The 16,527-nt window shown below is 43.8% G+C and overlaps 1 protein-coding gene across 4 annotated transcripts in view; it reads right to left on the reverse strand.

The window, feature by feature from the left end:
• Positions 1 to 16,527, reverse strand: part of ryr2a (ryanodine receptor 2a (cardiac)) — a 936,900-nt gene that overhangs the window by 197,767 nt on the left and 722,606 nt on the right. For all 4 annotated transcript variants that reach the window (XM_038814319.1, XM_038814304.1, XM_038814294.1 and 1 more), the window contains 4 exons: positions 14,820 to 14,880; positions 11,781 to 12,019; positions 4,768 to 4,849; positions 2,974 to 3,104 (listed from right to left, as the gene is read on the reverse strand). In XM_038814319.1, the coding sequence (XP_038670247.1) occupies positions 2,974 to 3,104; positions 4,768 to 4,849; positions 11,781 to 12,019; positions 14,820 to 14,880 (513 nt within the window). The remainder of the gene's footprint in view (positions 1 to 2,973; positions 3,105 to 4,767; positions 4,850 to 11,780; positions 12,020 to 14,819; positions 14,881 to 16,527) is intronic.

Genomic DNA, 16,527 nt, shown 5'->3' on the forward strand with positions numbered 1-16,527 from the left:
ACATATATATGAAAGGGTACTGCCGAAGACAGAGACAAATTTATTAAATGTCAAGCAAAGTGAAAAAGTTCAAAGTATGTAATGGCGAGCTGGTGGAATGAAGCCGCGCTGTTGCAAGGTGCCACGCTTCTGACCGATAGAAACTAGCTTTCAACCGTCAGGGTCAAGCAGCAGAAGGGAGCCATTTGTGAAGGTCAGGCTGCACAAATTGCGATAAAAACTCTGAAAAGTGAGCAGAAAATCAGAGAATCTTCCTCGGTGATGGGACAAGCAGCATCTGAAGACCGAGCAAGAGAAGCGAACAGAAGACCAAAAGTTAAAGAAAAACGATTGTCAAGATAGACTTGAAAATCTTACAACTGCTCCGAATAAGAAAAGATCTTTTAACTTTCTGTAAAAGTAGTTTATATCTTTTTAACTTGAAAATAAAGTTCAGGTTAAATTGATAACCTGAAAGAGTGGTTATTATTATTATTAGAAAGTTTACTTTACTCTACTTAGCAAGCTGGACCCGTGTGTAAGGTACTGAGTGGTAAGTAGATGGAATCTCCTAGTAAGATATGGATTATACCGGGGGATAACTTGAAATAATAGTTTGACCTGATTGGCATCCACCTAAGTCTGCCTAGGAGTCAGGGAAAGCAAGGGAATCCCTGGATCACCATTGAAAATTACAGCGCTCAATTGACTATAGGGGAATTCTAATAGTGGAGAGGTTTTTACTTCTCGGTACAAGGCAATGGTGAGACTGCATCTGGAGTGCAGGGTTCAGCTTTGGTCCCCTCATTTGAGGAGAAATGTAATTGCATTCGAGGCAGTTCAGAGGATGTTCACTAGATTGATTCCAGAGATGAGGGGTCTTTCTTATTAAGAGAGATTGAGCAATTTAGGTCTATACTTTCTCGGGTTTAGAAGAAAAAGAGGAGATCTAATTGCGGTACGTAAGATGAAAAAAGGTATTGACCAAGTAGACATAGGGCGGGATTCTCCGGCGATCGGAGAATCCTGCCCGAGGTCATCAGACTTCTCCATTGTCCGTACTTGCTGCAGGCGGGGCGGAAGAATCCAGCCCATAGAATGGAATTTGCCTCTTGTGTGATAATCTAGAACAAGAGGTCATAGTTTTAGGCTAATGAGTGGGATATTTAAAACAAAGATGAGGAAAAATTACTTCACGCAAAGGGTCGTGAATCTGTGGAATTCACTTCCACCGAGTGCGGTGGATGCTGGGACATTGAGTAAATTTAAGGAGTTGGACAGGTTTTTAATTAGCAATGGGTTGAAGGGTTATGGAGAACCGGCAGAAAAGTGGAGTTGAGGCTGAGTGATTAGCCATGATCGTATTGAATGGCGGAGCGGGCTTGAGGAGCTGAATTGCCCACTCCTGCTCTTAGTTCTTATGCTCTTATGGTAAGATACTGCTAATCGTTACTTGTAGAAAACAGATTAGTTTTCAACATACACTGAGAATACACCTGCATACTTTCTGCAGCACCAGCAACATTAGATAATAGGACATCCTGGTTCACAACAGAAGCTTAATAATAACAACTTATACCCTAAAGCTCCGGTTTTAACTCAAGGTGAGAACTAGATGGATGAAGGCCAAGATGCGCATTAAACCATCCTGGCAGTGTGTGGCCAAAAGACTTGAACTCAAACTCATCTGTATCCTTTTCTGGATCAAGTGGGATGTCAAAAGCAACGTACAATCTTGATCTGCTTCTGGCATTAATTTGAGCTGCCTACCAATCTATGCCAGACAGCTCGGGTTAAAATTGACCCTCGCGAGGCAATAGGGGCAAGGGGAGGAGGTGGCGTGGTAATATTGTCACTGAACTAGTAATCCAAAGACCTAGGGTAATGTTTTAAGGACCTGTGTTCGAATCCCGCCATGGCAGATGATGTGATTTGAATTCAATGAAAATCTGGGACCACAAGTCTAATGATGACTATTGTTGATTGTCACAAAAACCCATATGGTTAACTAATGTCCTTTTGGGAAAGCAATCTGCCACCTTACCTGGTCTGGCCTACATGTGACTCCAGACCCGCATCAATGTGGTGAACTCTTACAAGAAAATGTCTTCTGGAATGGCAGAGCAAGCCACTCAGTTAAGGGCAATTCGGGTTGGACTATTATTAAATGGTGCCCAGGCAGCGATGCCCATATTCCCAGAATGAATGAAAAGCAATTAGTACCCCAAACTAGGCGCAGTTTTAACGGTGCACTCAACAGTGTGCCGGAACAGAGAGAGACACAAAGGCCAAGTTGAACATTTCCCAGCCTCATTGTCATATTTCAAATGAACTGCAGGCGACAATTATTCTCTTTATAGAGGAAGCACCAAAGCATGAGTTTAGTGGCTTCATTTAATTACACCGCCAGGGTCATTTAATTTTTACATTCTTCTATTTATCACAAATGTATCAATCATACAAGGATTGGTAAACAATAATGTGGGTGCTTTTTTGAAAGATAAGACAATGGTAACTAGAAGGCTATGTAGCAGACAACCCAATAAAAAACGGCTAAAGAACATATGGGCAACTGGTGGGAGGTGGATTTAAGATCAGGAAGAGATCAGCCATGATCCTATTGAATGCGGAGCATGCTCGAAGGCTGAATTCCCTACTTCTGCTCCTAATTTCTCAGTTCCTATGTAGACACATCTGACCTGTCAGATTGTTGCTCTGTTCCACCTGCAAGGTACATTGGAATACACATCACATCCTGTTTTGTGGTATATGGTGATAGGCAGCAATTTAAGGGACGCTCCTTAAAGGTATGTCACAACATTAATGGCATTAGTTCCATAAACGTTGCTGTCTGCACCCAGGCCCTACCATTATGCAGCACAAAATTGTGGAACTTAGGAGCATTGCATCAGTGCATCTGTTGGCCTTTAAAGGTTGCACAGGATCAAATGAAGGAATAGCCAAGAACGAAAATTGCACAGAGAGTTATTGTACCGGCTCGATCCTTTGGTGCCTTGGTGTTGTAACTTGAGAATGGATTGTGCTTATTCAAGTCAGTTTCTAGGAATGCGACTGGAAAGGCCCCAGCAAAGGCTGCCAGACATTCACCCAGTGCTGGCCGCTGCCTGCAGATGAAAAATTGCACAAACGACAATAAAATTAACAGGAATCAGGAAACAGCTTTGTTGGTCTGCAAATTTGCTAGAAAAAAGGTGTTGATTATGCCCTTAACTCTGGAATTCCTTCCTTATCCATCTCTTTCTCTGCTCCTTTGCTCCTTGAAACCTGCCACTCTGACCAAGCTTTGGGTCATCTGGCCTAATATATCATCCTTTGACTCAGTGTCAAAGTTCAGCTAACGGTGCCCCTGTGAAGCTTTTGAGGCATAAAAATATGTTTAATATAAGTAGTTTTGAAATCAATATCTTCTCACACTAAACCAAACTAAGATGGAAATTAAGAGAAAGGAAACAGTTACACTCAGAATGCACTTAACGGCATTTTGAGAAACAATTAATTTTCTTTAAAGAATGTAGCGACTGCCATGTCAACCAACTCAATCTTTACAAGGGCTGATATTTCAGGCAAAATAGTAAGGTTGAAGGCCAGAGGAACAGAGATATATCTTAAGAAAGTAAAAATAAATAAATTAGTGATTAATTTTTTACCTCAGGATATCTGAGGTGGCTCTTGTTCTCATAGAGAGCCATGTTAACTTTTTTTTAAAATTACATTTGAAAAGCAATGCTCGACCGGGAACCTCAAGAGGAGCGTTTTGTGCAAAAATAAATTGGCGTGTTTCCAGCATTACAACGACGACCACATTCCAACAGAAATTCATTGGCTATAAATTGCTTTGGGACTTCCCAAAGTCGTCAAAGTTGCTAAATGTCGTTAGCCATTGCTGAGGTGACAGCACTCTCGCCTTCAGGTTACAAGGTTCCGGGTTCAATTCCCACTCCAGGGTTTGAGCATAAAAATGAAGGTCGACCCTCCATTACAGTACTGAGGGAGTGCTGCACTGCGGGGTGGGAGCTGGTCTGTCAGTTGAGGGTGTTAAAGCGAGGCCCACCTGTCTGCTCAGGTTACTCTCAGCGATCCCACTACGCTACTTTGAAGATGAGCAGGAGAATTATCCCTGGTCTTATAGAACACACAGTGCAGAAGGAGGCCATTCAGCCCATCGACTCTGCACCGACCCACTTTAAGCCTTCACTTCCACCCTACCCCGTAACCCAACAACCCCTTCTAACCTTTTTGGACACTAAAGGTAATTTAGCATGTCTAATCCACCTAACCTGGCCAGTATTTACAGTCAACATCATGAAAGAACAGATTATCGGGTCATTATCAGGTTGTGACAGTTTGGCGAGCGCAAATACGCTGCTGAATTCCTTACATTACAACAGTGACAAAACATCAAAATCCACTTCATTTGCTGCAAAGAAATGCTTTGAGACATCCGGTGGTTGAGGACGGAAGTCTTTCTTTACTTCCTTTTACACAAATGTTTATTCCTTTTATTGTTCACAATTTAGAGACTTAAGATAGTAAATTATTCTTAAATTCTTTATAACTATTTTGGTGTTACTTTTTAATGGTTGAGATGCCACTGATGAACCACATAAACTCAAGACAATCCTGTTACATAATGTAGGAATCCGCTGTATTGCAGGTAATGTCTTTGAGGATGACTCCTGAGAAACAACGGCATATGTTACCACAATACAAGTAACTCTTAGATACAAGCTGTCTACGGTTTAATATTTCCACTGGCTATTTGCTTACCTTTCTACGTATATGCTTTTCCCCGTACCCAGTGCATATAAGCTGCTTAATATTCTGTAACCAGAAACCTGCACGTCATCCACTGCAAAAGAAGAGTGCCACCAGCATGTTAATTCTCCGACTCATTGTGATTGAAGTGATAAAATATTTACCCTCCATCCACTCTTAAGTGGTCACAGGTTTATCCGCGGTGCAGATGTTCCTGGAGCTGAGAGGGCTTGTGCTATTAACCGGAGATGTTTTTAAAAAAAATGATATCTAAAAAATTGGTCATCGTTTTCCCTGAAAGGAGCTTCAGTGTGTTATGGATCTTCCTTGTTGATGACTTTAAACTGTACTGGTCCGCGCTAGAAGGTATAATCTGAACAGGTCTATCTGAACAAAATCTGCTTTCCTGGCATTGTCCATGTTTGCGCAGTGGGAATCAATTTCAAGATTGCACAGGCGGCACGGTGGTGCAGTGGTTAGCACTGCTGCCTCACGGCGCCGAGGACCTGGCTCCGATCCCGGCCCCGGGTCACTGTCTGTGCGGATTTTGCACATTCTCCCCGTCTCTGCGTGCGTCTCACCCCCCACAACACAAAAGATGTGCAGGGTAGATGGATTGGCCACGCTAATTTACCCCTTAAATGGAAAAAAAATGATCAGTGCACGCTCTTGCATTAGCAGCACGTTTCTTTGAGCTTCGCTTCACAAGCAGTATGTTCCAGAAAATGACTCCTCGTGTTCCTTATTTTGAGCACTTCCACTGAAGTTGTTTTACTTACTTGCTGTGTGATAAATGCAAGCACTGAAAATGTAAAATATTCAAGAGCAACTACCTAATATCCTGTTTCTGTTCTCATACTGCTGGTAATTCCTCATACTCTAATAGCAATAATCAGAAACTCTGCAGAACACACTCCCTTCACAGCTGTGCCTGAGCTGATGTAAGATTTATAGTCCTCAGGTTCCATTCTTTCTCGGGGTGGGGGGTGGGGTGTCATCCAAATATAATTGTGCTTTTGCCACGTGAGTATTTTGTTGGATTGGTCACTTGCCGTAATTCTAAGAAAAATGGATGACTGTATTTATTGAACCAGACAACGGAGCACGGATAGATTGATCTGGGCGGCGGAAGAGTTCACTCAAAGGACAGGACTGTTTTGTCCACTGCCGTATTGTAGAATGGAAGGTGGCCAGTTCAATCTGAATGATGAGATGTGAACCTGAGCATCGAATTGAGCTGTTGAAGTCAGTTTGATCAATCTATTTGGCGGCATTGCATTTTGGGTCCAGGGTAACAACTGATCTGCCTCTAACACTAAATCGCTGTCTTGTGTTTCTTGCACACTGCAGATTTTAAGCATCCCTGTTAACCCTTATAAAGTAGAATACATTTATTGTTGATATGCTGATATTCTTTTACCTGTCAATGCCTTTGTTAAACACATTAAATTAAACTGGTGTGACCTCAATGCAGACTGAGCAAAGCCCTCAGGTAACTAGAATACTGCATTTCAAAATACAATTAAAGTTTGAATTAGAAGAGGTATTCTCTGTATGATTTTAGCCAGACTGAAATCACAGATTTCAGAAGGAGGCCATTTGGCCCCTTGTGTCTGTACAGGCCTTCTGAATGAGCAATTCACCTATTGCCACTCCCCTGCCTTTCCCCCACAGCCCAGCACCTCTTTTCTTTTTGGATAATGAGCCAATTCCCTTTGAAATCCGCAATTGTCCCTAACAATTGTCCCACGCTCTGAGGCAGAGCATTCCCGATGATAACCAATTGCTGCATTGCTGAAAATGTTTACCCTCATCTGGCCAAGTACCTGAAACCTGTGCCCTCTGGTCCACAATCCTACCGGCAGGAAGGAAGGTGGTCTAAAGTGCGTCTACTTCAATGCCGGGAGCATCCGGAATAAGGTGGGTGAGCTTGCGGCATGGGTTAGTACCTGACTGTTGTGGCCATTTCGGAGACATGGATAGAGCAGGGCGAGGAATGGTTGTTGCAGGTGCCGGGGTTTAGATATTTCAGTAAGTTCAGGGAAGGTGGTAAGAGAGGGGGAGGGGTGGCATTGTTAGTCAAGGACAGTATTACGGTGGCTGAGAGGACATTTGATGAGGACTCGAATACTGAGGTAGTATGGGCTGAGTTAAGAAACAGGAAAGGAGAGGTCACCCTGTTAGGGCTTTTCTATAGGCCTCCGAAACGTTCCAGAGATGTAGAGGAAAGGATTGCAAAGATGATTCTGGATAGGAGCGAAAATAACAGGGTAGTTGTTATGGGGGACTTTAACTTTCCAAATATTGACTGGAAACACTATAGTTTGAGTACTTTAGATGGATCCGTTTTTGTCCAATGTGTGCAGGAGGGTTTCCTGATGCAGTATGTAGATAGGCCAACAAGAGGCGAGGCCGTATTGGATTTGGTACTGGGTAATGAACCAGGACAGGTGTTAGATTTGGAGGTAGGTGAGCATTTTGGTGATAGTGACCACAATTCAATTACGTTTACTTTAGCGATGGAAAGGGATAGGTATAAACCGCAGGGCAAGAGTTATTGCTGGGGGAAAGGCAATTATGATGCGATGAGGCAAGACGTAGGATGCATCGCCTGGAGAGGAAAACTGCAGGGGATGGACACAATGGAAATGTGGAGCATGTTCCAGGAACAGCTGCTGCGTGTCCTTGATAAGTATGTACCTGTTAGGCAGGGAGGAAGTGGTCGAGTGAGAGAACCATGGGTTACTAAAGCAGTTGAAACACTTGTCAAGAGGAAGAAGGAGGCTTATGTGAAGATGAGACGTGATGTTTCAGTTGGGTCGCTTGAGAGTTACAAGTTAGCTAGGAAGGCTCTAAAGAGAGAGCTAAGAAGAGCCAAGTGAGGACATGAGAAGTCTTTGGCAGGTAGGATCAAGGATAACCCTAAAGCTTTCTATAGGTATGTCAGGAATAAAAGAATGACTAAGGTAAGAGTAGGGCCAGTCAAGGACAGTAGTGGGAAGTTGTGCGTAGAGTCCGAGGAGATAGGAGAGGTGCTAAATGAGTATTTTTCGTCAGTATTCACACAGGAAAAAGACAAAGTTGTCGAGGAGAATACTGAGATACAGGCTAATAGACTAGAAGGGCTTGAGGTTCATAAGGAGTAGGTGTTAGTGATTCTGGAAAGTGTGAAAATAGATAAATCCCCTGGACCAGATGGGATTTATCCTAGGATTCTCTGGGAAGCTAGGGAGGAGATTGCTGAGCCTTTGGCTTTGATCTTTAAGTCATCTTTGTCTACAGGAATAGTGCCAGAGGACTGGAGGATAGCAAATGTTGTCCCCTTGTACAAGAAGGGGAGTAGAGATAACCCCGGTCACTATAGACCAGTGAGCCTTACGTCTGTTGTGGGAAAAGTCTTGGAAAGGTTTATAAGAGATAGGATGTATAATCATCTGGAAATGAATAATTTGATTAGAGATAGTCAACATGGTTTTGTGAAGGGTAGGTCGTGCCTCACAAAACTCATTGAGTTCTTCGAGAAGGTGACCAAACAGGTGGATGAGGGTAAAGCAGTTGATGTGGTGTATATGGATTTCAGTAAAGCGTTTGATAAGGTTCCCCACGGTAGGCTATTGCAGAAAATACAGAGGCATGGGGTTCAGGGTGATTTAGCAGTTTGGATCAGAAATTGGCTAGTTGATAGAAGACAAAGAGTGGTGGTTGATGGGAAATGCTCTGACTGGTGTCCAGTTACCAGTGGTGTGCCACAAGGATCTGTTTTGGGGCCGTTGCTGTTTGTCATTTTTATAAATGACCTGGAGGAGGGCGTAGAAGGATTGATGAGTAAATTTGCAGATGACACTAAAGTCGGTGGATTTGTGGACAGTGCAGAAGGATGTTATAAGTTACAGAGGAACATAGATAAGCTGCAGAGCTGGGCTGACAGGTGGCAAATGGAGTTTAATGCAGAAAAGTGTGAGGTGATTCATTTTGGAAGGAATAACAGGAAGGCAGAGTACTGGGCTAATGGTAAGATTCTTGGTAGTGTGGACGAGCAGAGAGATCTCGGTGTCCATGTCCATAGATCCCTGAAAGTTGCCACCCAGGTTGAGAGGGTTGTTAAGAAGGCGTACGGTGTGTTAGCTTTTATTGGTAGAGGAATTGAGTTTCGGAGCCATGAGGTCATGTTGCAGTTGTACAAAACTCTGGTGCGGCCGTATTTGGAGTATTGTGTGCAGTTCTGGTCGCCACATTATAGGAAGGATGTGGAAGCATTGGAAAGGGTACAGAGGAGATTTACAAGAATGTTGCCTGGTATGGAGGGAAGATCATATGAGGAAAGGCTGAAGGACTTGAGGCTGTTTTCGTTAGATAGAAGAAGGTTAAGAGGGGACTTAATTGAGGCATACAAGATGATCAGAGGATTAGATAGGGTGGACATTGAGAGCCTTTTTCCTCGGATGGTGATGTCCAGCACGAGGGGACATAGCTTTAAATTGAGGGGAGATAGATATAGGACAGATGTCAGAGGTCGGTTCTTTACTCAGAGAGTAGTAAGGGTGTGGAATGCCCTGCCTGCAACAGTAGTGGACTCGCCTACACTAAACGCATTCAAATGGTCATTGGATAGGCATATGGACGATAAGGGTATAGTGTAGAGAGGGACTTTAGAAGGGTTTCACAGGATGGTGCAACATCGTGGGCCGAAGGGCCTGTACTGCGCTGTAATGTTCTATGTTCCAAAGAGATCAGTTTCTCCTTTCACCTCATCTACCCTTGCCCATACACCTCATGATTTTGAATAACTCTATCAAATCATTTCACAAACTTCTCTTCTCCAAGGAAAATAGTCTCAACTGTTCCCGTGCTTCTACATAGTTGAAGTTCTTCATCCCTGGAACCGTCCGCATGAACCTTTTCTGCACCCTCAGGAAGGCCTTCCCATCCTTCCGAAAGCGAGGTGCGCAGAACTGAATGCAATACTCCAGTTGTCTCATGCAGGTTTAACCTAATTTTCCTGTTTGTGTATTCTATACCCAGGATGCCATTTGCTTTCTTATCCATGCTCTCCACCTGCCCTGCCGCCTTCAATGATTTATACACATACACCCTATTCCCTCTGCTCCTGAAATCCTTTAGAATTGTACCCTTTATTTTATGTTGGCTCCCCGTGTCTTTCCTGTCAAAATGAATCACTTCACACTTCTCTGCATTAAATTTCATCTGTCACTTGTCCACCATTCCACCAACTTGTGTACGTCTTTCTGAAATTCTACACTTTCCTCCTCATGGTTCACAACATAGTTTCACATCAGCTGTGCCCTGTACACCCAGGTCCCATCATTAATACTTATCAGGAAGAGCAGGAGTGATAACACCGGTCCCTAGGGGGCTCCATGATAAATCTTCCTCCAGTTTGAAAAACAATTGTCCTTGCTTCTTGCCACTCGGGTCAATTTTGTAACCATGAAGCAGTTGTCCCTTTTATTCCATGACCTCTAACATTACTCGCAAGACTGTTGTGTGGCACTTTATCAAATGCCTTTTGGGAGTTCCATGTACATCACATCAACAATATTACCCTCATCAACCTTCTCTATTACCTCATCAAAAAACACAAGAAAGTTAGTTAAGCATAATTTGTCCATAACAAATCCATGTTGGTGTTTCTTAATTAACGCATATTTCCCCAAGTGACTTAACTTTATTCCCAAAATTATCAGTTGTAAAAGTTCCCCAACTACTGAGGTTAAACTGACTGGCCTTCAGTTAACGGGCTTATCTTTACACCATTTTTTGAACAAGATTATAACATTTGCAATTCTCCTATCCTCTGGCACCATCCAGAAGAATACAAGGAAGATTGTAAAATGTGACCGGTTCCTCCGCAATTTCCACTCTCACATCCTTCAGTATCCTTGGATGCATCCCATCTGGTCCTGCTGTTGTATCAACTTTAAGTACAGACAGCTTATTGAATGATTAGTTTTAAACCCTTCAAGTGTCTGAACTACCTTCTCTTTCACGATGGCATGGGCAGCATCTTCTTTCTTATTATAGACAGATGCAAAGCATTCATTTAATATGTTAGATATGCTCCCTGACTCCATGCGTAAATCCACCTTTTGGTTACGAATCGCACCCCACGCCTCCTCTTACCACATGTTTACTATTTACATGTCTATACAGAAGACTTTTGGATTAACTTTAGTTAGCTGCCAGTCTCTTTGCCTCTAATATTTGCTTTTTCAACTCCCCTCTCAATCTTCTATATTAGACCTGGTTCTCAATTGTATTATCCACCTGACGCCTGTCATAAACACACTTTATCTGTAATTTCTATCTCCTTGGTCATCCAGAGAGATCTCTGAATCTGTTTGCTTTACCTTTCCCTTCATGGGAATATACCTTTACTGCAATTAAACTATCAAGAGTCTGGGGAGCTCCAAAGATGGGAAGGAGGGTAGGTGGGGGACTGTGACCTTCAGGGAAGGATGCCCCTCATTGGCTCAGGGGACCCGCAATGGTGGTTCCCCCCCCCACCCCCGCCTGACACCAGCCCGTTCAGCTAAAACTGTCAGCCTTGCCCAACAAGCGTGGGCCTTCCCTGTCATTTGTAAAATAACGGTGGTGGGGTGCAGTGTTGAGGGGGGGGGGGGGGGGGGGGGTGGTTAGGCCTTTAGGTGACCATTAATTAGTTTCTTAAGAGCCTCAATAAGCCCAGGAGCAGGCGGACTGCCCAATGCCTCCCAGCCATCTTAAAAGTTTAGACAGGTTGAGGGCAGTAGGGAAGTTGGTGACCTGCTGTATTTTATGTGCCCTCCCAAAGCCTTCAAACATGTTGGTGAGGAAGCATAAACTCTAGTCCCATGAGTCATTGTGGCCTTTTGGAGGACACCACACTGAAGGATAGATGAACCATTGCAAATTCATCATGTTATGGCACAAATAAATTTCCAAAAAAAATGTCACAGGCAATCATTGCTAGATTAGATTAATCAAGAGACTATAGGCAAACAGCTCTAAAAAGAGTGAAAACATACAAATCAGATCTTCTCCAAACTGGTGCTGTCCAATATGTTCAAACAACGACGACAAGACTGGCAGCAGTGCCACGGTGGTATAATTGATGATCTGGGTCACTCCCTTTGGCTGCATCCTCGTGTGAGTGAACTGACCCAATTTAAGGTTTTCAATGGTTTTTTCCAAATCCTCTGCTGCATTTTCAAAGAAGGCCCGTAAAGCCAGTTTAACAGACTCCAGGCCAGTCTTCATCACCGTTCTACGTAAAACAAGACAATCATTTAGAGGTGGTCAACAAGCAGTCCAAGCTCTCGGAGTGGCAAAATATTCCCCCCTATTTGGTCGGAGGGGCGGACGCAGGATGGATTCCCAGCCGTCAGCGGGTTGACGATTAGTTTCATTAATCAGCCAATTGCCACCTATAATCACTACAATTTAGTTATGCCTCAGGCATTAAGCGGAGACCACATGGCATTCCCACACCCTTGGAAGGCCGTCTAGTTAACCCTGTCAGGTTTACCAGCGGCCTACCTTGACAATCTCTCATTTTCAGACACTTTGTCCAGTCAAGAGACCCGACATCAGGAAAGGGAAGCCTGCTCGCCGACAACACCCCCCCCCCCCCCCCCCACACCCCCAGTAATCCTCACTCAGTACGCGCCCATTGCAACATCACTCACATTTGGTCTGGGATCCCACAATGATCGTGGGCCTCATTTATTTATTAATTTATTGGATGTGGGCTTCGCTGGTTTGGCCAGCATTCCTTTCCTACTATTAATTGCCTTTCAGAAGGTAGTGCTGAGTTATTGAACCACGACAGTCCATGTGGTATAAGTACACCCACAGTGCTGTTAGGACTATCCCTATCCCATAACCCAGTAACCCCACCCAACACTAAGGGCAATTTTGGACACTAAGGGCAATTTCTCATGGCCAATCCACCTAACCTGCACATCTTTGGACTGTGGGAGGAAACCGGAGCACCCGGAGGAAACCCACCCACACACGGGGAGGATGTGCAGACTCCGCACAGACAGTGACCCAACCCAGAATCGAACCTGGGACCCTGGAGCTGTAAGCAATTGTGCTATCCACAATGCTACCGTGCTTCCCAAATCTTATGCCACTGCCACTGTTCGTTGATGGTGGAAGTAGTAAATGCTTGTGGAAGGGATGCCAATCAAGTGTCCTGGATGGCGTTGAGTTTCTTTTGTGTTAATTTGAGCTGTACTCAGCCAGTCAAGTGGAGAGTATTTCATCACATTCCTGACTTGTGCCTTGTAGGTGGTGGACAGGCTGTGGGGAGTCAGGAGGCGAGTTACTCACCTCAAGATACCTAGCCTCTGAACCTGCTCTTACAGCCACAGTATTTATATGGCTAGTCCAGTTCAGTTTTTACTCAGTGGTAACCCCCAGGATGTTGATGATGGGGGGGGATTCAGTGATGGCAATGCCATTGAATGTTAAGTGGTAGTGGTTAGATCCTCTCTTGTAGGATATGGTCATTTCCTGGCACTTGTGTGGCACAAATGTTACTTGCCACTTGTCATCCCAAGTGTGGATATTGTCCAGGTCTTGCTGCAATGGACATGGACTGCCTCAGTATCTGAGGAGTTGCAAATGGTTCTGAGCATTGTGCAATCATCAACGAACATCCCCATATCTAACCTTATGAAGGAAAGTTATTGATGAAGCAGCTGAAGATGTTTGGGCCAAGACATTGCCCTGAAGATATCCGGCAGTGATGTCCTGAAGTTGAGATGATTGATCTCCAACAACCACAACCATCTTCCTTTGTGCCAGGTGTAACTCCAATCAATGGAGAGATATTCCCCTAATTCCCATTGACTGCAGCTTTGCTAGGTCCCCTCAATACCATGCTCAGTCTAATGAGACCTTGATATCCAAGGCAGTCACTCTGGTCTCACCTCACATTAAATGTAGAATGGCGGACTCATTGCTACAGCTGTCACTGCTGGCCCTGACGGCATGCGGAACTAGTTGGCTGGCAGCTCCCAGCAGGCGGAACTTCCACCATCGGGTACCCAGGTCGTTGGGAAGGCCCAATGGTAACCACCTAAGTGCCCAACGGGCACTTGAATCTTTTGGGATTTCCCGACAGAACCGATGGGGGTTCCTGACTGGTCCTCCAACTGGAGGCAAGACCCTTGTTGACCTGACAAAATCCCGGCCTGTGTATCTTCCCATCTCTGATTGTGATTTTGCTGCATCGCCATATTAGCAGCTAACATCACAATAAAAGTATATTGGAGGCGATCAAATTTCTGGGAAGGGGAAAGGAAGAGTTGCAAAATCACAATTTGTCTCACCCTGTCCAATAATCCCACTGAAATTCAATTTCTGCAGTTTGAAAGTTGCACAAATTCAGTAAGTTCCTGACAATGTTATTCTTTGATAGTCTGGCAGCTAACTTCACAAGGCAGCAAGTCCATTAGCATTTGTGCATCACTGGATTCAAAATAATATTTATCATGCAAATAAAAAGTTCACTATCGGGGCAAGATTTTACTTTTTAAACAGGTGCCAGACAATCCACCTGACGGTGACCACTGAGAAGCACTCGACCATTTTGATTGCTTTGCTGAAGGGCTTTCATTCAATGTTACTGCTCATGATGCCTGAAATTATCACAGCCTTTCATTTGTGGATTGCTGGAAAGAAAGCAATAAAACGGAAAACACAGGTACAGGATTGCTTATAGCAAAGCCATCCCTCCCACCACCACATACTATCTTTCTTATCCACCCATACACACACTTTTAACTGGGCCAGGCTCAGGTTCAAGTCTGGACACCTTGTAATAAGGTCAGGTGGGGTTTACAATCCAGCTGCACGTCGAAGGTTGCAACACAATCTGCAACAATGTGGTGTGGTCTGAAGTCGGCTGTGAGGATCCAGCTGAAGCTACTCCCATTGCTGTAAGGGACCCAGGAAACAATTTTAACTTGAGGCGCCCACGACGCGTTCGGCGGACGGGCTGCAATTGAAAATTCTTGCTGCATGTTTATCTAAACAACACGGATTGAGTGGTTTACCTGGCATCCAAAGTCTGGCCCAATATGTGAAGACAGTTTACAATGGATGTGGCATCATTCCCTGCAGTAAAAAAATAACATTGATTTACAATGAGGGGCAAAATGTCTGCTTTGGCAGACAGTGCGAAACCATTGTCAACTTTAGCAGTACCATGTGTTGCGCGGAAAATAAATAATATTTGCTGTGCAGCAAAATGGAGGTTAATAAGTCCCTGGAAAATGCCACAAATGATAAATCTGTACCTTCGGATTGTTACCTCCTAGTGACGGCATAAAGAAGCTTCAACCATACTGGGAGGGGAACATGCAAGGTATAGGGCAGTTTGCCTTTTTTTTAAACCGGAATTCTCTTTGTCAATATTATCTTTAGAAAGAATGCTCGCAGACCAAATTCTTCAGATTTTCCCACATTTGGCTAGAGATTGCCCAGGCTACGAAAGGTCTAATTACCAGATCTTGGCCTGACATCAGTGACTGGACCTTCAAAAGCCTCATTGCATCCCGGTGCTGGATTTTAAATAGACTTTTTACATTCAGTCTCGAGTCTTCACCTAAATCTGTGCATGTGCTTTAAAAGGGCAAGCCTGGCTCCTGGAGCGGAAGTACACGGGTTGGATTATTGTGGATGTTCCCCAAATCCTCGTGTTGCAAAATGGTTCATGTTAATGGATCATAGTTCATGTTAATATTTTAGAGGTTAAGTTTTAGTACTGGGAATATTAAAGTTGTAAATATGAGGTAATTAAAATTTTAGACACTGGAGATTTAAAAGCAATCGTTGTTCAATAGGTGACCTATGTTTGTTTAATAAAGTCAGATAGGATGAGACAAATCTATAGATCAACTTATTTATGTAATGAACTCAAGACATGTTTTTTTAAATAATTGCATGTGGGCGTCGCTGTCTGAGCCAGCATTTGCCCATCCATAATTGCCCTTCAACTGAGTGCATGGCTAGGCTATTTCAGAGGGCATTTAAGAATCCACAACGTTGCTGTGGGTCTGGAGTCACGTGTAGGCCAGAGAGGTAAAGATGACCGATTTCCTTCCTGAAAATCGCTTATTGTCACGAGTAGGCTTCAATGAAGTTACTGTGAAAAGCCCCTAGTCGCCACATTCCGGCGCCTGTCCGGGGAGGCTGGTACGGGAATCGAACCGTGCTGCTGGCCTGCTTGGTCTGCTTTATAAGCCAGCGATTTAGCCTTGTGAGCTAAACCAGCCCCTGAGCAACATGGTATTCCTTACATGGTATTAGTGAACCAGATGGTTTTTTATGACAAGCAATGATAATTTTGTGGTCATCATTAGACATTTAATTCCAGTTATTTATTTAATTCAAATTTCACCATCTGCTGTGGTGGAATTGAAACCCTGGGCCCCAGAGAATTATGCTCAGTCTCTGGATTACTAGTTCAGTGACAATACCACTACTCCACCATATTTCCTCTGCAATCCTTGCTGTAATGGCAGTCGAGAGATGTTTTTGTTTTGGGAGTTGGTTCAATTTGGTTTAAAAACATTCAGCGAACCCTGAAAAGCTGTAAAATCCATTTACTTCATTAGATCAGAGAAGAGATCGTAAATGAGAGACAATTAACTTAAAGGTCAATTTGAGGGTAGCTGTGCAGGCTACGTTGTCGTGGAGATAAGTGAAGCTTACGGGAGTTCTCTGGTTTCAGCTGGTTGGGGTATTTGTCGAGAGAGTTAG

This window comes from Scyliorhinus canicula, chromosome 1 (genome assembly GCF_902713615.1).
Source record: "Scyliorhinus canicula chromosome 1, sScyCan1.1, whole genome shotgun sequence".
Taxonomy (NCBI): domain Eukaryota; kingdom Metazoa; phylum Chordata; class Chondrichthyes; order Carcharhiniformes; family Scyliorhinidae; genus Scyliorhinus; species Scyliorhinus canicula.